General features: G+C 36.3%; 1 protein-coding gene across 1 annotated transcript in view; it reads left to right on the top strand.

The window, feature by feature from the left end:
- The window catches only part of LOC128655429 (alkaline phosphatase-like), a 96,006-nt gene that overhangs the window by 10,657 nt on the left and 62,231 nt on the right, over positions 1–23,118 (top strand). Inside the window, 3 exon segments of the mRNA XM_053709059.1 lie at positions 3,196–3,312; positions 12,389–12,504; positions 15,347–15,521. Of these exon segments, the coding sequence (XP_053565034.1) occupies positions 3,196–3,312; positions 12,389–12,504; positions 15,347–15,521 (408 nt within the window).

Genomic DNA, 23,118 nt, shown 5'->3' with positions numbered 1-23,118 from the left:
ATGAGGCTTCTTTGCATATTCTTTTTTTTTTTTTTTTTTTTTTATTGAGGTTGTGCAAAAGTGTTACAACATATGTAAAACAACATAGCGTAAAACAAGTAGATTCTTTGCATATTCTTTAGCAAAGTTGAATCTTGCATTTTTGTGCTGAGGACCAAGTATGTTTTCTTTTTCTTGGACACTGTTCATAGAAGTTTATGTTATGCAATGTCCTTCGCACTGTCTCAGCTGTCACAGAAACTCTGATATCCATTGATAACAGAGCTAGATTTGGCAAGAAGTGCACTGTCCATGGCTTCATTTTAGGAGGATGGTCACTACAGCTCTGATTAGTGGTACTATGGCTCGTTCTATACCTCCTGAATACTGCTGCAACTGTTTTTTGTATGATTTTTAGTTGGTCACCAATCTTCCTTTATCCTTTTCCATCTTTGTGAAGTCTCACAATCAGATTTTTCAATTCCTCTGTCAATTCTATTCCATGTGGAGCCATAATGCAGACATGCAGATAGACACACCACATAGGCCCAAAACTGAGAAAATTCTGGTGTTCACAATGGCTGAGAAGAACAAAAATTGCAGGATGACCATACCAATCGATTTACTGAAGCAACCTTAGGCTAGAAGTTATGTAGGGTTGGGCTGCCCCACCAAATATTTAACATGCATCAATCTTCCCTGCTCCCCCTCCAACACTTGCCTGAAGTTTTAGGGAATATATATTTAAAATAGGTGGGTGTAAGGTACTACTTAGTTAAAAACATGATATTACTTCTTCTTTACTTTTTGCTGAATATTAGACCTTTTTAGTGCAAGTACAACATTTCTGCCAATATTTATTGTTCACTGCTGGCCTAATGCCATGTGCCACACGTGCACATATCCAAGATGCCTGTTCACATATAAATCCAGCAGCATTTAATATGGTAAAGCAATAAGATGGCAGGGGATTGCTCACACGCAGTTTGATTCCTTGCCAAATATAATTTATATTGCCTTTCATATCATCCAAAAAACATTTAGTAAGAACTATTCTGTTTTCAATCAAAGATTTCTAGGCTGTATGTTAATTTTAATTACCCATTTACTCCCTAGCTAGGAGATCATTTTATTTTGCCATTCTGAGACCTCCCAGAATTTGTGTCTTTAATTGCTTATAATTGGTCAATGGTCTGACTATCACTGGCTAGATATATTCACAGGTATAAAATGGTTTGTATTTGAAGTCTCAATGGGCAGTTATTCACATTTAGGACAAAGTGTCAAAGGGAATATTATTAAGAATGACTGATTTTGAGAGACTTAGATGGAGATTAGAAACTGAGCCATAAATCTGAAACTCCACCTTATTGTTTGTGCCAGAACTTCGTCTGACAATGCACAAATCACAGAGGAGAGTGAGCAGTCCTGTCTTGTGCCATTATAAATTTCAAAAGGGGGTGATAAAACACCATTGTTTTTACCCTGGCCTTAGGCGCAGCATACTGGGAGAAAATGTGACATATGGAATTTGTCTTCCAGGAAGGGACAGCTAACCCTATCGAAAGCCTTATCGGCATCTGTAGAGATGTGGTTTTGTGCCCATGAGATCAGTTAAAAGACTTTATTAATGTTAATATTAGGCCTTGGTTCTCTTCCCGGAATGAAGTCCACTTGATCTAATTAAATAAATTTAGTATATTTTTTCATGTAGCTAATATATTTGTGAATGTTTTATTGCATGTATTTAACAGTAATATGGGATAAAAGTTTTTAGGTCTATTAAGTTGTTTGCCTGGGTTTGGGAGCCCATCCTCAAAGAGGGATATTTAAATGGATTATCTATCAATGCAAACAAATCCATCAGATGAGGAACACAGAGGAGAAAGTTTTGTAATATTAATTTAGTAAATTGAATTGTAACTAACTGACCCCCTCGTGCTCCTCTTGATAAAAGTATTAAAGGCAATTTAACGAGATCTCAATCTGTTTTGTTACTACCTTGGTCATATTTATAAACATGTGATAAACTGCACTGACGTATTTAAACCTTACAATCTATCATATCACACACAGATTAGTTCTTTGGTTCAGGCTAGGCTTTGTTGCTTGGGTTTCAGTTTATTATATTAGAAAAACTTAAGGAACACAGATGTTAAAATAGTATGATGTCAGTGTATCCCTTTTTGTACTGCATGCCAAGAATAATGAATTTCCACTTATTCTGCTTTATTGCAGTAAATTACCACCTAATCTTTTTAATTAGTATGCAAGCAAAAGTATTGCACTTGCTCGTGATCAGGATTTGCACTGGAAGCACATTCTTCATGATAATTAGTGTGAATTAAAGGGCCATAATAGTTGACTAAGGACATGCTCTAATTTAGTTAGTCTTATGACTAGATGTGCAACTAGCTTTGCTTATTGGATCAGCGTCAGTTTCCACTGGGGACCTTCAGTGCTCCTTGAGTCCCAAGCAGCACTTCTACTTTGTGTTTAACCCCAATATGGGGGTTAAACGCGCCACAGTGTAGGGTCAATAGTCTAAAAACTACGTGCTCTAATGAATTAGAGCATGTCATGTTTTATTTACTATTATGACCCTTTAACAGTAAACACTCAGCTATACCTTCTGTTAATGCTGTAACTTTGATTCCTACTTGATAGTGATATTATCACTTTGAACTTGATGTAAGCTTTTGCTCTCACTTTTTACACCTATGTTACATCTCTATTTCCTCAATAAAAAAGAAGTTAAAAATATAAATCCGGTATAAATTAAAAAAGGTACCTCTTTTGCAGGGAGCAATGGTTGCACTTATCTTTCACGTTAAGAATAAGGTTGCATCCTCATCATCTGAATAAACATGGCGTTTTCACAACCACCACAACACTTGTTACCCTGTACATAATGGCTAAGCGATGGCTCTTTAATAGTTTATATCAGAACCAATTGACAGTGTATTATTACTGAATCAGAAGACAAAGAAGGGCTTAATTGTGTTACACAATTGCCAGTGTATGGATAAATATGAACAAAAATCAAATTTGTGGCTCAGGTATCTCTGTTTGTTTGATTTGTTAATGGTAACAGTCATTGGGAAACATCATTGGGGGGGGGGGGGGGGAGCTTGGCTATGGAGGTTCCAACAAAGTTTTTAGCAAAAATAAAAGATATTGGTAATGTTATTTCAAATGTTAAAATTTTATTTTTAGAAGCTGAGGAGACACCAAAGTATTGGAATGATCAGGCCAGGACAACTTTGAATGCAGCTCTGAATTTGAAACCCATTACTAACAGAGCCAAAAATCTCATCTTGTTCCTGGGGGATGGTAAGTGTAATTACTGATTCTTAGTACTACTGAACCAGTAACCATGTCCAAGATAATGGGCCTGAGACATCACACAAAATCTTTGTGATTTTTTTAGAATTTATACTGTAATATAGAAGTCTCTCCTTCACATAAAGAACACTACATAGTTACATAAACATATGTCAAGAAAACATTTGTATTTCTAATTTTTTTAAGGGGCTTTGCTGTACTGACAAGACTTTTTAGATTATCTCATGTGATCAGGGAGCTTTTGATCATCAGGCTTAATGTTTTGGCATCACTTCTGTCCATGCTGAAAAGCTTTTCATCATCAGTCTGTAGGTCACAGTAGAGTGCTCATTCATAGGGGACAATTTATCAAGCTGAAGTGGACAGGGGCGCACATATGCGCCCCTGTCCGCCGCAGCTCTCCTCTGGCGGGATTCAGCATTGCACATGAGCTCGCTTGCAATCATGCCCCCTGCACGCGCACAGCCAATCAGGCGCGGGCAGGAGCTGTCAACCTCCCTGGTCAGACTAGACCACGGAGATTGAATTTTGCCACTTTAGAAATGACCGCTGCTTGTTAAATACGGTGTCCCGGTTCTCTTGTGAGAACCTGTTGCTGTAGTGGGTTGCAAAGTCTTTGATAAATCGACCCCATAGAGAGATACTTGATACAGAATAATGCTTTTAAAAACCTCCAGTAGTCACCCAGTGACAGAGGTGCCTTAGGTGTTTAGCATTAAGTCCTGAATCGCTTCCCACCTCATATCCTCTGCACAAACTATAATATGTTTAGTGCATAACATGTTACTTGTAATATTTTATTTCTTCTTATTAGTCAGTGAAAGAAAACTATTACATTTTATCTACCATAAATTTAATAATGTAAATGTTATAAGAACTCAGAGTGAAGAATGAATGTGATACAAAATAACATAACAAATGACATTTTAAAAAAAAGTCTAACCACAAAAACGATAATTAATAGCTAGACAGACATTCCAAACCTTACATCAATAAGCTTCAAACATTTCTTTTAAAAAAAGTCTGTTTCTATTTGATGTAGTCTTTTTCTATAACTGAAAATCTTATTGATATATATATATATATATATATATATATATATATATATATATATATATATATATATATATACATACATACATGCATATATATATATATATATATATACTGTATATATATATATATATATATATATATATATATATATATATATATATATATATATATATATATATATATATATACATATACACACACATACATATATATATTTATATATACACACACACAAACATATATATATATATATATGTTATGTATATATATATATATATATATGTTATGGGTAAAGTCAGAAATTGGGTAATCCTAGGATTGCTCAGATAAAACAGATATTACCCAAGCGGCTGTGGTTAAACAATGTGTGGTATCCCACTGAGGAATACAAAAGGCGCGCTGTTATGGGCAGGGTGGAAATGTATGGCTGATGGTATATAAATATTTGAATTTTCACAAAAGCAATGAAATAATAAAATGAAACAATTGTGGATGTATAGTAACAATATAGTGATCCAACAAATTAAACTGCATATGAATAGTTACTATGTCCTTTGTCGAGTGGCTCTGACTCGGCTGATGACTGTAAGAAACCAGTGGTAAAAGTCTGTTTCTTTGAGATTGTCTTGTTGGTCGGTGCTTTAAATGAAGGCAGCTCCTCTTGTTCCCAGAGAGCAGGGATGTAACTGTTAGAAAAGGAGATAGAGAGGGCGCCACATAGTGTGATATAGTTTTATGCAGAGTGGTAAAAATCTGTAGAGGTGGTGTGCTTACCAGATAATGTTGTACTGTGCTGTGACCAGTACTGTCTCGCCTGCTAGCACTTAAATCAGTGGCTAGTACACTGCCAAACAGAATCTTTCCTGGGGCTCTTCCTTCAGGCTGTGGGCTCCAAAAAAATCTTCAGTATTGGCTGCGAGCAAATCTTCGTTTTGTAACTTAGGATTTTGACTCAGTATTATTGTATAAAAAGATGTATACAACTTCCAGAATTAAAAGAATTTTAAAAGGCTTTATTATAACGCGTTTCTCAACCTCCAAGGGTCGCTTTGATATCTGATGAAACGACCCTTGGAGGTTGAGAAACACGTTATAATAAAGCCTTTTAAAATTCTTTTAATTCTGGAAGTTGTATACATCTTTTATACAATAATACTGAGTCAAAATCCTAAGTTACAAAACGAAGATTTGCTCGCAGCCAATACTGAAGATTTTTTTGGGCTGTGGTTAAAGCCCGATGTAATATCATAAATCCCCTCAGAGTACGTGAGCTTCATCGAGTCACTGCATCAAACTTATATACGATGCACTGTAATTCCCCCATCTTTACTATCTTTTTTGCCTCTGTCTGGGGGGATCAAGGTGGTTCACTTGAGGTGGATGCCAGAGGATTGACGGGGTGCTGCCCTGTAACCCCCAGACAGATGGAAAAAAAATAGTGTAGATGGGGAAATTACAGTATATCAGGCTTTACCCACAGATATCTTAATTTAACCGCAACATATATACAATATATATATATATATATATATATATATATATATATATATATATATACTGTTCAATCCTGTTGGCTGACCCAATCAGCCAATAGGATTGAGCTCGCATTCTATTTGCTGATTGTAACAGCCAATAGAATGCGAGCTCAATCCTATCGGCTGATTGGATCAGCCAATAGGACTGAACTTCAATCCTATTGGCTGATTGCATCAGCCAATAGGATTTTTTATACCTTAATTCCGATTGGCTGATAGAAGTCTATCAGCCAATCGGAATCTAAGAGACACCATCTTGGATGACATCATTTAAAGGAACCGTCATTCAGTAAGAAGACTCCGGATGAAGAGGATGCTCCGTGTCAGATGTCTTGAAGATGGAGCCGCTCCACGTCGGATGGATGAAGATAGAAGGTGCCGTCTGGATGAAGACTTCTGCCTGTCTGGAGGTCCACTTCACCCGGCTTGGATGAAGACTTCTCCCGGCTTCGTTGAGGAATTCGGCCCGGTTGGATGAAGACTTCTGCCGCTTCCTTGAGGATGGATGTCTGGTCTTCAGAACGGTAAGTCGATCTTCAGGTGGTTAGTGTTAGGTTTTTTTAAGGGTGTATTAGGTGGGTTTTATTTTTTAGATTAGGGTTTGGGCCGCAAAAGAGCTAACTGCCCTTTTAAGGGCAATGCCCATCCAAATGCCCTTTTCAGGGCAATGGGGAGCTTAGGTTTTTTTAGTTAGGGTTTTATTTGGGGGGTTGGTTGTGTGGGTAGTGGGTTTTACTGTTGGGGGGGTATTTGTATTTCTTTTTTACAGGTAAAAGAGCTGATTACTTTGTGGCAATGCCCCGCAAAAGGCCCTTTTAAGGGCTATTGATAGTTTAGTTTAGGCTAGGGTTTTTTTATTTTGGGGGGGCTTTTTTATTTTGATAGGGCTATAAGATTAGGTGTAATTAGTTTAAATATCTTGTAATTTGTTTATTATTTTCTGTAATTTAGTGTTGTTTTTTTTTGTACTTTAGCTAATTTAATTTATTTAATTGTTTTTAATTTAGTACATTTATTTAATTGTAGTGTAGTGTTAGGTGTTAGTGTAACTTAGGTTATGTTTTATTTTACAGGTACTTTTGTATTTATTTTAGCTAGGAAGTTATTAAATAGTTAATAACTATTTAGTAACTATTCTACCTAGTTAAAATAAATACAAACTTGCCTGTACAATAAAAATAAACCCTAAGATAGCTACAATGTAACTATTAGTTATATTGTAGCTAGCTTATGGTTTATTTTATAGGTAAGTATTTAGTTTTAAATAGGAATAATTTAGTTAATGATAGTAATTTTTATTTAGATTTATTTAAATTATATTTAAGTTAGGGGGTGTTAGGGTTAGACTTAGGTTTAGGGGTTAATACATTTAGTATAGTGGCGGTGACGTTGCGGGCGGCAAATTAGGTTTTAATAAATGTCGGTAGATGGTTTCAATGTTAGGGACGGCAGATTAGGGGTTAATAATATTTAACTAATGTTTGCAAGGCGAGAGTGTGGCGGTTTAGGGGTTAATATGTTTATTATAGTGGCGGCGACGTTGGGGGCGGAAGATTAGGGGTTAATAAATGTAGGTAGGTTGCGGCGACATTGGGGCGGCAGATTAGGGGTTAATAAATATAATGTAGGTGCGGAGATGTTGGGGGCAGCAGATTAGGGGTTAATAAATATAATGTAGGTGGCGGCGATGTCCGGAGCGGTAGATTCGGAGTTAATAAATATAATGTAGGTGTCGGCGATGCCAGGGGCGGCAGATTAGGGTTTAATAAGTGTAGGATTAGGGGTGTTTAGACTCTGGGTTCATGTTAGGGTGTTAGGTGTAAACATCAATTTTATTTCCCCATAGGAATCAATGGGGCTGCGTTACTGAGATTTACGCTGCTTTTTTGCAGGTGTTAGACTTTTTCTCAGTCGGCTCTCCCCGTTGATTCCTATGGGGAAATCGTGCATGAGCACGTACGACCAGCTCACCGCTGACTTTAGCAGCGCTGGTATTGGAGTGCGGTATGGAGCACACTTTTGCTCAACGCTCACTTCTTGCCTTTTAACGCCGGGTTTGTAAAAACCTGTAATACCAGCGCTGCAGGTAAGTGAGCGGTGAGAGAAAACTGCTCGTTAGCACTGCATAGCCTCTAATGCAAAACTCGTAATCTGGCCGATTTTTTCCATAAAAAGAAGTTAGTGCAGTTTTATTTTTATTCTAAAAATAACACATAACTGCCTGGGCAGGGCGCCACTAGAAATTTGGGGGCACCTTACTTAACCATTGATCAGCCCCCCCTTTTACATGTGCAATTTTTGACCAAGTGACTAAAACATATATGCACTTTATTCCTAAGTGTAGTCAAACTTGGAAATGTTGTAAACGTAGTAACAGACACACTCATACACTGAAACACACACACTCACACATAAGGATTCACATATAGTCACTCTAGCAGACATGAAAAGAAACACACAAACAATGTTAGACACAGACACCCAGACAGACACTCAGCACTTTTACAGTTTACATTGTCCTGACAAAATATGGCATTCTGATTATCTTTTTATCAAGGAAGATGCCAACTATATGATGACAACAGCATGCAGTGGCTGAAAGGAAGGGCCCTGAACTGCCTAAACAATAATTTAAAGGTTAAGTGGTGGATTGGTGACTTCCAGAAAGGTCTCATTAGTCTCAAAGTCTGTAGAAAGATGTGAATAATCAGTAGTAAGGTCAAAATGTCCTAAAAATGAACAGACAATGGACACACACAAACTCAAACACAAACTTGCACATACACCCAAGGAAACACCCACAGAGACAGCCTCAGAAAACACACAAAGCCATACACACACACACACACACACACACAGACACCCACAGAAAACACAAAAGACATACACACACACACACACACACACACACACACACAGAGACACCCACAGAAAACACAAAAAGACATACACACACACACACAGAGGCACCCACAGAAAACACACAAAGACATACACACACAGACACACACAAAAAACACACAAAGACATACATACACACACACTCATAGAGACATCCACAGAAAATGCACAAGGACAGACACACAAACCCTCACAGAGACACCCACAGAAAATGCACAGACATACACACACACAGAGAGACACCCACAGAAAACACAAAGACATACATACACACACTCACAGAGACATCTACAGAAAATGCACAAAGACAGACACACAAACCCTCACAGAGAGATCCACAGAAAGAAAATACATACACACTCATAAAGACACCAATAAAGCACAAACACATACACACAGACACCCACAGAAACACTCACAGGAGGTAAAATATCTGCACATTGCCATCCCCTAAATCAACAGTGTGTGACATGCATGATAAAAAAAATAGTAGAAATTAAGAGATCACTTTCTAAAGAATCATATTTGTAAATGTGCAAACAAAAAGACTTCTGTGAATGTACATTATTGATCTGTCAGAATGGGTAGATGAAGAAAAGTACTTTTGAAAGGTTGACATATTTTTGGGGTCCCCCGTCCATTTTCCCCAACCAAGAGCACCACTTCAAATCTGGTGTACACATGTTCCCATTTGTCAGCTGTACTTATGAATTTCGAAAAATGCTGTACTCTATATGGTCTTGGTGGAACCATAAGCTGTGGCACTAGGTCTCATACCATTAAATCTGGTTAAATGCAGGATTTAGGCTTGTTTGTATGTATTTCAAAATTAAGTCAGCTGTAGTGTAAACTGAACAGTGTTAACCTGTCTCATTTCAAACACTGATCAAGCTTAGCCTGAGAGTATAGCATTTTATGCAGATGTAAAAATCTTAGACAAAATGCCCCTGACATCTGGAAAGTCCTTGCATAAAGGGACAGTAAACTGGAATGTAATCAACATATATATATATATATATATATATATATATATATATATATATATATATATATATATATATATATATATATATATATATATATATATATATATATATATATATAAATAAAATAATCATATCTGGCAAAAGGATACCTACCATTTGTGTATTGAGGAGGAAACATTTCTGCATGTTTTTAAATATAGAATTTCTACAGCATTGTCAAATAATAAAAAATACACTGCTGCATATTGCTAAAAAATTGTTTTTATGGACCCCTGGCCCCACTACACAGCTACCACACTGAAGTTACCTGAAATCTGAAATTGCACAAATAAATAAAAACATTTACTAAGTAAGTCCTACCTACTCTGCAAATGAAAGTGATCTGCTGCCTGACTCTGGTACACACTGTACAAACTGAAGTGCCAAGTCTGTCTCACACTGTTTAGTGCACACTCAGAAATCCTCTCAAATGCTAATGCTTTACTCCTTGTAATAATATTTCCCACACTCAATAGCACTCTGCTGTAGCGCCCTCTGGTAGCTGCTACTGGGCCCCTGACAGGAGTCACCCTATTCACCCCCTGATGGCGGCACTGTGCCTGGGCCATGGGATAGAAGCTCGATAAGGAAGACACCAACTGCTTTATTTGTGTATATTGACATATTCAAGAAACATAAAACAAACAAATGTGTTTTTCAGCACAGGAACATATTTTATATTTTCAAAAAATATTATCGAAAAAACTTTAATATATATGCAAAAAATAATAATAATGAGAAAAAATACTTTAGTGTTAGTGACATGAAACCCAAAAATTGTATTTCATGATTCAGACATAGAAAACAATTTTAAACAACTTTCCAATTTACTTTGGTTATCCAATTTGCTTCATTCTCTTGGTATCCTTTGTTGAAGAAGCAGCAATGCACTACTGGGAGGTAACTGAAATAGTTGGGTGAGCCAATAGCATGAGATATATGTGTAGCCACCAATCAGCAGCTCCTAAGTCTAACTAGGTATCCTTTTCAACAAAGGATATCAAGAGAACAAAACAAATTAGATAATAGAAGTAAATTGGAGAGTTGTTTAAAATCACATGTTCTATCTGAATAATAAAATAAAAAATGTAGGTTTCATGTCCATTTAAGTCTACTCTTTAATCACCTGCTTGATTGTAAATCCTTTTTATATATCCTACTTGAGAACTTTATTGTAGTCTTTTCAATAAAGGCTGTGACACACTGCAATCGATGCGGTGAGCAGCGTGATGATGCGGCTGTGCGTGCGCAGTGTGTCAGGTCGTGTAGCTGAGTGCTCAAAGTTGCAATATTTGAACTTATGAAGCGATGCGTTGTGGCACGAAGCAGCTGCTTCCCCTCGCACTGCATCGCTTGCAGTGTGTCACAGCCTTTACAGCCGTCTGAAACTATAAGGTAGATGCAGTGTTTATTGGTTATCTGTATTTTATAAGCCATTCTGCACTGGCTTGGGTATTTCATTCATACATACATACTAATGCATATGAACAAGTCAACAAATGGAATTATCTCTACTTATATGGAGTTGTTCCAATATTTACTAGTTTAAAGGGACAGTCAACACCAGAATTTTTGTTGTCTAAAAAGAAAGATAATCCCTTTATTACCCATTCCCCAGTTTTGCATAACCAACACAGTTATAATAATACATGTTTTACCTTTGTAATTACCTTGTATCTAAGCTTCGGCTGACTGCTCCCTTATTTCATTTATTTTGACAGACTTGCATTTTAGCCAATCAGTGCTCACTCCTAGGTCACTCCACGTGCATGAGCTCAATGTTATCTATATGAAACACATGAACTAATGCCCTCTAGTGGTCAAAATGCATTCAGATCAGAGGCAGTCTTCAAGGTCTAAGAAATTAGCATATGAACGTCCTAGGTTTAGCTTTCAACTAAGAATACCAAGAGAACAAAGCAAAATTGGTGATAAAAGTAAATTTGGAAGTTGTTTAAAATTACATGCCGTATTTAAATCATGAAAAATAAATTCTGGACTTGACTGTCCCTTTAAGTTTTTCTAAATCAAACAATTCATGTACCATGTTTAAAGGGATATTAAACCAAATGTTTTTCATTCATGATTCAGATAGAGCATGCGATTTTAAACCACGTTCTAATTTACTCCTATTATCAATTTTTCTTCATTCTCTTGGTATCTTGATTTGAAAAAGCACAAATGTAAGCTTAGGAGCCGGCCCATTTTTGGTTCAGTACCTGGGTAGCGCTTGCTGATTGGTAGCTAAATGTAGCCCCCCAACAGCAAGCGCTACCCATGGTACAGTCATGCTTTTCAAATAAAGATACAAAGAGAACAAAGACAAATTGATAATAGGGGTAAATTAGAAAGTTGCTTTAAATTGCATGCTCTATCTGAATCATGAAAGAAAAAATAATTGGATTTAATATCCCTTTAATGACTTCCAATAGACAACATAATATTTTCATTGATTATTTATTTAAACAGATGTAAACTATGCTAATCAAAATGTATTTTTTAATAAGAATAAAGTGTACTTGGCTTACACAGTCCATACTGTTTTAGGAATGGGAATCACTACAATTACAGCAACTCGTATATATCAAGGACAACTGGCAAATAAATCTGGAGAAGAGAATATTTTAGCTATGGATAAGTTCCCTTATGTTGCTCTTTCCAAGGTAATATGAATGATCATGACTGGATACTCTGATCTTTTGTATAGTAGTACCACTACACAGAACATATAGTTAAAAGACCAGTCAATACAAGATAAAAAGGCAATGCAATTGAGGTTAGTCTGAGTAATAGATTTTTTTCCTGACAAATTTCAAAGTTATGTCTATTTTCTCTCAACCTGTATCATGTGACAGTCATGAGCCAATCACAAATGCATATACGTATATACTGTAAATTCTTGCACATGCTTAGTAAAAGCAGATGACACAAAGTGTAAATATAAAGACTGTGCACATTTTGTTAATGGAAGTAAATTGGAAAGTTATTTAAAACTACATGCTTTTTCTGAATCATGAAAGTTTGGCTTGAGTGTACCTTTAAAGATACACTAAAATATCATGGACTATATTACGAGCGGAGCTCTAATGATCACTCATGCTTGCGTGAACTGCGTTTTACTTTTGCTTTTTGCATGTTTCGGATGCCGCTCGTATTAGAAGTTGAAAGTAAAAAGTATTTGCTTTGGCACTAACCCAAGTCACGCAAACCTGATTGCTTTTTCTCACGTGGGCGAAACCGTCGGAAGTTTCACATTCTAATGTTCTTCACCTAGAAAATAATGTACTTTTTGTTATTAAATATATATTTCTATATATATCGGATATTGTTCATGTAAAATACATATCTATACCCATATATCTATAGGAATAGATATACAGGTATAGGTGTATACAAATATATATATATATATAATATATATATATATATATATATATATATATATATATATATATATATATATATATATATATGTTTAAGAATAAAAAGGACATTATCCTGTAAGTGAAAAACATTGGAATGTTATATATGTATAGTACAGTAAGTATACAGTAAAAAACATAAATACATCTGTACACACATATAAATATATTTATATTTAGACACGTGTATGTATGTGTCTCTATGTTAAAGACTTTTTTTCTAACACCTGAGACCTCATATCTTTCAGCCTTTTTGATTTTATGACACATTTTATCCAGAGCACTGAGAATTAACAAATTAATTAATCTACAAGTCTTGATACATTCATTTTTACTGTTGCTTGGCTGTGTATTTAATTGTAATTTTTGAAGCTAGTTAGTAAATGACATATATATATATACAGTATATATACATATTATAGCTACTGGGGACTAGGTTAGATATTCACTGGGCTACCATATTAAAATGCACTGCAATCCTTTTTTTAGTATGAATTGTTAAGATTAAAGCAGAAATACATTTATCAGCTACAACATAATAAAGGTCAACATTTCATCACTAATTGTATGTGTTCAATGTGTTTTACTTTAAAGGATTTTGTAAAATGATAATAAATGTATCAAATTGTTCAGGGTTATTTAATGTAATTGATGTAGATTTTGTTATTGCTTCAATTGATTTGGTGTATTGTATAGAAATACTGACAGCTATCAAATAAGTGCATATACGCAGCTAAGAATTGTAATATTTAGGATAAGTATAAGGTTAGGCCATAGTACCTTTGGTTGTCACATATTGAAAAGCCCAATGTGCTATTTCAGATTCAACATTCTAAAACTAGATCTGTTCCAACTGTACCATATTTTTAAACACTGCTGTGGAGCTGAGATTTTATTTGTTTATCATAGTAGTCTATATTACGTTTGCAATTGTCAGAAATAAAACAACACTCATACTGAGCTTAACAATTAGCTGAAAATTCAATTTATGCTTTTTATGGTGGCGTTTGTAAGGATGTGGGAATATTTAATGTATTATTCTAACAGACACAGCATGGCATATATTTGTAAGCAGCTGCCCTTTATTTGGGCACTACATAAAGTAAAACCCTATAGAGTGTGTTTTACAGCAAATATATAAAAAGTTAAATTAAAGAGAAAAAAAAATAAAGATTATTGACAAAATTAGCTAAATATAAAGTCTAAGATGGCTGTTAATGGGCAGTCTACTTGAAAAATTGTATTGTTTTAAAATATAGATAATCCCTTTATTACCCATTCCCCAGTTTTGCATAACTAACACAGTTATATTAATATACTTTTTACCTCTGTGATTACCTTGTATCTAAGTCTCTGCAGACTGCCCCTTACCTCAGTTCTATTGACAGATTTGCATTTTAACCAATCAGTGCTGACCCATAAATAACTCCATAGGAGTGAGCACTGCGCTATCTATATTAAAAACACATGAACTAGCACTGCATAGCTGTCAAAATGCACTGAGATAAGAGGCAGCCTTTAAGGGCTTAGAAATTAGCATATGAGACTACCTAGGTTTAGCTTTCAGCTAAGAATACTAGGAGAACAAAGAAAATTGGATAATAAAAGTAAAATAGAAAGTTGTTTAAGATGACATCCCCTATATAATTCATGAAAGTTTCATTTTGACTAGACTGTCCCTTTAAGTGCTTATAGTAGACTTTAAAATGTAGGCTTATACATGGTTGATCAAAAAGCTACTTACCAAGGATACAAGGTGGGACTAGAATTTGACCTAATTTCCTATTACCCATTCCTGTCTTTATATTTTAATACTCTCCTTCTCCTTTCTTTATGATATTCCTTTTCCTGGGTAGAGCACTGAGCATGTAAAAAAGGACTGCCTTTCAAGTTGAGTGCAACTGGCACCTTTGAGTTTTAGGGTGCTACAGAAATGGTTAGGGGCACTTAACACCACTCAGCACCCCCTAGAAGTACTTCCCACATAAATATTTTAGAACATAATCTTAAAATTGAATTTCATATTTCCATGTGGTAGTTTCTTCCTCCAAACACTGATTTGTGCATTAATTGTTCTTTCTAGACATACAATGTAGATGCCCAGGTCCCAGACAGTGCTGGCACAGGTACTGCTTATCTGTGCGGGGTAAAAACCAACTCTGGAATGCTAGGTGTGAGTGCGGCTGCACGGTCGGACAGTTGCACTTCTGCTGCTGAAAATCAGGTGACTTCTATCCTTCACAGAGCAAAGCAAGCAGGTGAGCAACATTAACAAAACAGCAGACATGTTATACAGAATGTATGGGGTTTAAGGCAGTACACTCTGCATCATTAACACATACATGGACTGGTGTTTTTAAGAATAGAGTTTTTGGTACAATCTACTCTCAAAATTATTATTATTACTTGTATTAGTTGTAGGGAATATGTTTGCATTCTCTGAAGTTGATGTCGTACGCATGACTACCTTGACCAGGGGGTCCAGAGACTTCCTAAGAGCTAACCCCATAGATGAACTAACTAAACAATATGAAAAGTTGTGACACAGGAATACATCTTGGGACTTGCATGCTACAACTTTAGCAGAATACTACCGTGTGAAACGAATCCCGAGGGGATTGAGGATGAGCACTTGCCCCACTCTGTTGACAAACAACAAAGAGTATTGTGATAAATTTGAGGCAATTGTAAATAAATGCTTGTTTGATTTAATTGTCCACACTGTAGAATCGCTACTAAAAAAGATAGCTAAACAAGAAGTGGAGCTGGCCACTAAAAAGGAGGAGCTGACTAAGTTGATGACTGTTGAAGATTTGGATAAATTGATCCAACAGACCGATGAGAAAATAACCCGTCTACAAAAAGAATTACAAAAAAGGAAACGTGTAAAGTTCATATGAGATGAACAGGATTACTCACAAGGCTGGGTGTACAGATGGTGGCAGAGTTCCCATAGAAACTGGTGTAAACAGTCAAAGGGAAAGCGGGGAACCAATCAACAGCAAAGGAAGGGCTCACATGTACCGGAAGGAGAAACAATGACTGATGCAACGTCAAGTTCCATGAGTCTGAGTGGAGAAGACAGAGGCGAAGAGTCAGAAGAAAACACAAAGGCAAGGCAAATGCCGGTCAGAAAATCCAACCGGCGAGGTTGATGGAACCAAAGGAATCAACAGTAGTGAACATCTCACACACAGCGTTGTAAGATGGTGAGCTTACATTACTTAATAAGGGATTATCATTTTGCCCCAGCACACAGATTTCTTTGAGATTAACAAGGATTTAAACAAATGTTTTTGTAACATCAAATTAAAGGTACAATTTGCAGGTGGAGAGAGCAATAGAACTGTCCTTGATAAAGACTCTGATATGTGGACTTTAAAGAATATAGGGCTAAAGAAAAAAGTAACTATAACCCTGTTATATGTAATGATAGCGTTAACACCTTTATCCAACTGGTAAATATGGATGTTAATAAAATACAACAGCAAGTAGCCAAAGAGAGTATAACAGTGTCAAGCAATATCAGTAAAATGGAAAAGAAAGCAATGCAAACTTTTAAAAGTAAATTAGATCAAATCATATTGAAGGGGGCAGACAAGGTGGGAGCATCTGTTGTTATGGATAAGAAATATTATATAGAAGAAATAAAACAGCAGCTTAGTGATACAGCTACTTATAGACAACTGTGACAAAATCCAGTACACAAAATACAGAAGGAGTTGTTGTCCTGCCTGGAGAGAGCAGTCAAGATTGGTATTGATACAAAATTAAAGGAATACCTATATAATAAACAACCAAGGACGCCAGTCTTTTATACGGTTACAAAAATACATAAAAATCTGACTGCTCCTCCAGGCAGACCAATTATTTCCAGTGTGGCTTCTGCTTTCTCTAATGTGTCGATTTTTACTGATAAATTGCTACAAGTAGAGGTAATGAAATGCAGCTCTTATATTAAAGACATAGGAGATTTTCTCAAAAAAGTTAAAGGGACATAATACTCATATGCTAAATCACTTGAAACTGATGCAGCACAACTGTAAAAAGCTGACATGAAAATATCACCTGAGCATCTCTATGTAAAAAAGGAAGATTATTTACCTTACAATTTCCTCAGCTCAGCAGAGTAAGTTCTTAGTAAAAAAAATATACTTCAGCTGTTGCTCAGCAGCAGGTAAAAAAAAAAAACGAAGAAATGAAGAGCAGCCAATCAGCATCAGCAGTGCTGAGGTCATAAACTCTTTTACTGTGATCTCATGAGATTTCACTTAACTCTCATGAGATTTCATAGTTACTTAAACTGAATAGGGAAATAACATGAGAGTGCACAAGGCTCAATCCCTTAGCTGTCCTGGGACAGACAAACTGATTTGCTGCTTAGAAGTCCTTTACAATGGGATGTGGCTACTGAGTAACTTTTGAGGTAAAATATCTTCCTTTTTTACATAGAGATGTTCAGGGGATATTTTCTAGTCAGCTTTTTACAGATATGCTGCATCACTTTCAAGTGTTTCAACATTTGGGTATCATGGCCCTTTGAAGAAATGTATTTACCAAATGATCGATTTATTCTGTACACATTAGATATCAAGAGCCTATATACGTGTATAAAACATGAAACAGGCATAGGCATTATAAAAAGAGTACTGAGTGTAGATAGAGGTGATTCTCAACAACAATGTGTATTTGTGGAGGAGCTTTTAAGGCTCATTTTATATTGGAATTACTTCATTTTTCAAGACAATTTGTTTATCCAGATAAAAAGGACAGCCATGGGATCTAACGTAGCCCCATCATACGCCAATCTTTTTATGAATATGGTGAAAGAAAAGATCATCTATGAGAACGAATTGTTCAAACTATATGGGGACGCATGGTGGGGCATATATGACGTGTTTGGCGTATGGTGGGGCAGCATGGATACACTAACTAAGTTTGTTGCCGACTTAAATTTGGCAGTTAGAGATTTGGAATTTACATTGAATTGCAGTAAGAAGAGTATAATGTTCCTAGATAATAGGGTATATAAGAAATACACCAAGTTAGAATTTGATTTATACTGTATACAAAAGAAACTGACAGGAATACACTCCTACAAAACAATAGCTTTCATCCAGGCAATCTAGTGGAGTCACTTCCCAAAAGCCAATTGATGAGGGTACAACGGATAGTCACAGAACCCCAGAATTTTAATAAAAGATTTCAGGAAATGCAAAAGAAATTCCTTGATAGGGGATACTTACAAGTGGTTATAGATAAAGTCCCAAAACAGATAATAAAAATAGAATGGTCTTTTCCTCACAATACAGTTCCCTTGGTAACCAAATAGCTAGAATAATTAACAAACATTGGCCCATACTTTAGAAATGTAATAGTCAGGTGAGAGAGTTCCACAAAAAACCCATCATTGCATACAAGAGTGTCAAAAAACTAAGGGACCGCTTGTGAGGTCTGATATAGATTCAGCGTAAAAAGATGATGAACAGATCACTCTAATACTGATAGGGGAGCTATAAATATATACAAATGGGGATTCAATGAGCCTGCTTCAAAAGTATCAAAATGTAATAAATGTACTTAAGTAAAAAGGTACAGATGTAGCTAATTCACAAATGCATCACAAATGTATCAAAAATATATCAGAAATAATTTGTAACAATTCCCAGCAAGATGCTAAATGTCAAACCTGCCACATCAATCAGACCATTATTCAGAACTAGATTGCGAATTAAACAGCAGTCTTTTGAAATAAGAACTCTTGAAATTCAAAGGTGTTCTGTACTACCTTTGAAAAAGCTACGTCAAGTGGCGAAACATGTTAGGGACGATAGGGCAATGGTGAGGAGTCCTAGGAGCTCCTGTGTTTTTAGAAAGCCTTAGGCTACCGACATTTACTGTAGTCCTTTACTGTTTAACTTAATACTTGGTAAAATTACTTGGTAAATTACTGATTCAGTACTTCGAACCAGTCCAACGTATAACTATTCTTTAACAATTATTTGAACGCACGGGCATGGTTATGTATGGGAGCTAATATGTCATAAACTGCAGCTATGCAATATTATGAACCAGTCTAGCGTATAACTACTCTTTAGCCAATATCTGCATGAACGGGCACTGTTATGTGTGGGAGTTAATTTGCTATAAACGGCAGCCATGGAGATAATTATATAATCTAATATCAACTCCTCTTCATAACTTAAGCCACGGTATTACACTATTAATTAATGTGTATCACGTAAGCATATATTTAACACCGAGCAACAATTGTACAAATAGAACACGCTAACTCGTCACTAACTGGAGTGACGCTGACAGCATTTAGTAACAAACTTTTTAAACAGTATCAAACATCTTGTCATAAATTGCAGCTACGCCGATAGCGATATAACCAAGCTTACAAATCCCTCTCACAGATTGAGTTACTGTTTAAGTATATCATATATATCAAGCACTTTGTGTTACTGTGGAGTATACTAACATTTAGTCAGCCGTAAGCAACAAATCTCTAAACAATACAAGAGAACTAACTATATGCTCTAGCCATGCTAATAATAGTATGAGCTAGCATTTAACTCTCTTTTACAAAGTTGTGTTGTTGTTGAAGTAATCGGTACATACTAAGTATCCTGCGGTACTGTGACAGTACGCCAGTAACCAGTTAGCAATAAATAATTAACATTATGTAACAATTGTTACACATACAGGGAGTGCAGAATTATTAGGCAAGTTGTATTTTTGAGGATTAATTTTATTATTGAACAACAACCATGTTCTCAATGAACCCAAAAAACTCATTAATATCAAAGCTGAATATTTTTGGAAGTAGTTTTTAGTTTGTTTTTAGTTTTAGCTATTTTAGGGGGATATCTGTGTGTGCAGGTGACTATTACTGTGCATAATTATTAGACAACTTAACAAAAAACAAATATATACCCATTTCAATTATTTATTTTTACCAGTGAAACCAATATAACATCTCAACATTCACAAATATACATTTCTGACATTCAAAAACAAAACAAAAACAAATCAGTGACCAATATAGCCACCTTTCTTTGCAAGGACACTCAAAAGCCTGCCATCCATGGATTCTGTCAGTGTTTTGATCTGTTCACCATCAACATTGCGTGCAGCAGCAACCACAGCCTCCCAGACACTGTTCAGAGAGGTGTACTGTTTTCCCCCCTTGTAAATCTCACATTTGATGATGGACCACAGGTTCTCAAAGGGGTTCAGATCAGGTGAACAAGGAGGCCATGTCATTAGATTTTCTTCTTTTATACCCTTTCTTGCCAGCCACGCTGTGGAGTACTTGGACGCGTGTGATGGAGCATTGTCCTGCATGAAAATCATGTTTTTCTTGAAGGATGCAGACTTCTTCCTGTACCACTGCTTGAAGAAGGTGTCTTCCAGAAACTGGCAGTAGGACTGGGAGTTGAGCTTGACTCCATCCTCAACCCGAAAAGGCCCCACAAGCTCATCTTTGATGATACCAGCCCAAACCAGTACTCCACCTCCACCTTGCTGGCGTCTGAGTCGGACTGGAGCTCTCTGCCCTTTACCAATCCAGCCACGGGCCCATCCATCTGGCCCATCAAGACTCACTCTCATTTCATCAGTCCATAAAACCTTAGAAAAATCAGTCTTGAGATATTTCTTGGCCCAGTCTTGACGTTTCAGCTTGTGTGTCTTGTTCAGTGGTGGTCGTCTTTCAGCCTTTCTTACCTTGGCCATGTCTCTGAGTATTGCACACCTTGTGCTTTTGGGCACTCCAGTGATGTTGCAGCTCTGAAATATGGTCAAACTGGTGGCAAGTGGCATCTTGGCAGCTGCACGCTTGACTTTTCTCAGTTCATGGGCAGTTATTTTGCGCCTTGGTTTTTCCACACGCTTCTTGCGACCCTGTTGACTATTTTGAATGAAACGCTTGATTGTTCGATGATCACGCTTCAGAAGCTTTGCAATTTTAAGAGTGCTGCATCCCTCTGCAAGATATCTCACTATTTTTGACTTTTCTGAGCCTGTCAAGTCCTTCTTTTGAACCATTTTGCCAAAGGAAAGGAAGTTGCCTAATTATTATGCACACCTGATATAGGGTGTTGATGTCATTAGACCACACCCCTTCTCATTACAGAGATGCACATCACCTAATATGCTTAATTGGTAGTAGGCTTTCGAGCCTATACAGCTTGGAGTAAGACAACGTGCATAAAGAGGATGATGTGGTCAAAATACTCATTTGCCTAATAATTCTGCACTCCCTGTATAAAGAGAAGATTTGGTGAGACAAATTCAACCGCTTACCTCAATGCAGAAGTAACAAATTTCCACACAGCAAAAGATATTTTGATACAAACTGCAGCTACACTGTTAATAATGAAAGCCAGTATCAACTTTCTTTTACTAACTTTTGGCTAGATTTAGAGTTTTGTCGGTAACGACCCGCGTAGCTAACGCTGGCTTTTTTCTGGCCGCACCTTTAAAATAACTCTGGTATTGAGAGTCCACAGAATTGCTGCGTTAGGCTCCAAAAAAGGAGCGTACAGCATATTTAACGCCACTGCAACTCTCGATACCAGAGTTGCTTACGGACGCGGCCAGCCTCAAAAACGTGCTTGTGCACGATTCCCCCATAGAAAACAATGGGGCTGTTTGAGCTGAAAAAAAACCTAACACCTGCAAAAAAGAAGCGTTCAGCTTCTAACGCAGCCCCATTGTTTGCTATGGGGAAACACTTCCTACGTCTGCACCTAACACTCTAACATGTACCCCGAGTCTAAACACCCCTAACCTTACACTTATTGACCCCTATTCTGCCGCCCCCGCTATCGCTGACCCCTGTATATTATTTTTAACCCCTAATCTGCCGCTCCGTAAACCGCCGCTACTTACATTATCCCTATGTACCCCTAATCTGCTGCCCCTAACACCGCTGACCCCTATATTATATTTATTAACCCCTAATCTGCCCCCCACAACGTCGCCTCCACCTGTCTACACTTATTAACCCCTAATCTGCCGAGCGGACCGCACCACTATTATAATAAAGTTATTAACCCCTAATCCGCCTCACTAACCCTATAATAAATAGTATTAACCCCTAATCTGCCCTCCCTAACATCGCCGACACCTAAATTCAAACATTAACCCCTAATCTGCCAACTGGAGCTCACCGCTATTCTAATAAATGTATTAACCCCTAAAGCTAAGTCTAACCCTAACACTAACACCCCCCTAAGTTAAATATAATTTACATCTAACGAAATTAATTAACTCTTATTAAATAAATTATTCCTATTTAAAGCTAAATACTTACCTGTAAAATAAATCCTAATATAGCTACAATATAAATTATATTTATATTATAGCTATTTTAGGATTTATATTTATTTTACAGGTAACTTTGTATTTATTTTAACCAGGTACAATAGCTAAAATAGTTAAAATAATTACAAAATTACCTGTAAAATAAATCCTAACCTAAGTTACAATTAAACCTAACACTACACTATCAATAAATTAATTAAATAAAATACCTACAATTACCTACAATTAAACCTAACACTACACTATCAATACATTAATTAAATACAATATCTACAAATAAATACAATGAAATAAACTAACTAAAGTACAAAAAATAAAAAAGAACTAAGTTACAAAAAATAAAAAAATATTTACAAACATCAGAAAAATATTACAACAATTTTAAACTAATTACACCTACTCTAAGCCCCCTAATAAAATAACAAAGACCCCCAAAATAAAAAAATGCCCTACCCTATTCTAAATTACTAAAGTTCAAAGCTCTTTTACCTTACCAGCCCTGAACAGGGCCCTTTGCGGGGC

Source organism: Bombina bombina, chromosome 4, assembly GCF_027579735.1.
Source record: "Bombina bombina isolate aBomBom1 chromosome 4, aBomBom1.pri, whole genome shotgun sequence".
Classification (NCBI taxonomy): domain Eukaryota; kingdom Metazoa; phylum Chordata; class Amphibia; order Anura; family Bombinatoridae; genus Bombina; species Bombina bombina.
The sequence above is the reverse complement of the archived record's forward strand: the minus strand, read 5'-3'. Positions and strand labels throughout refer to the sequence as shown.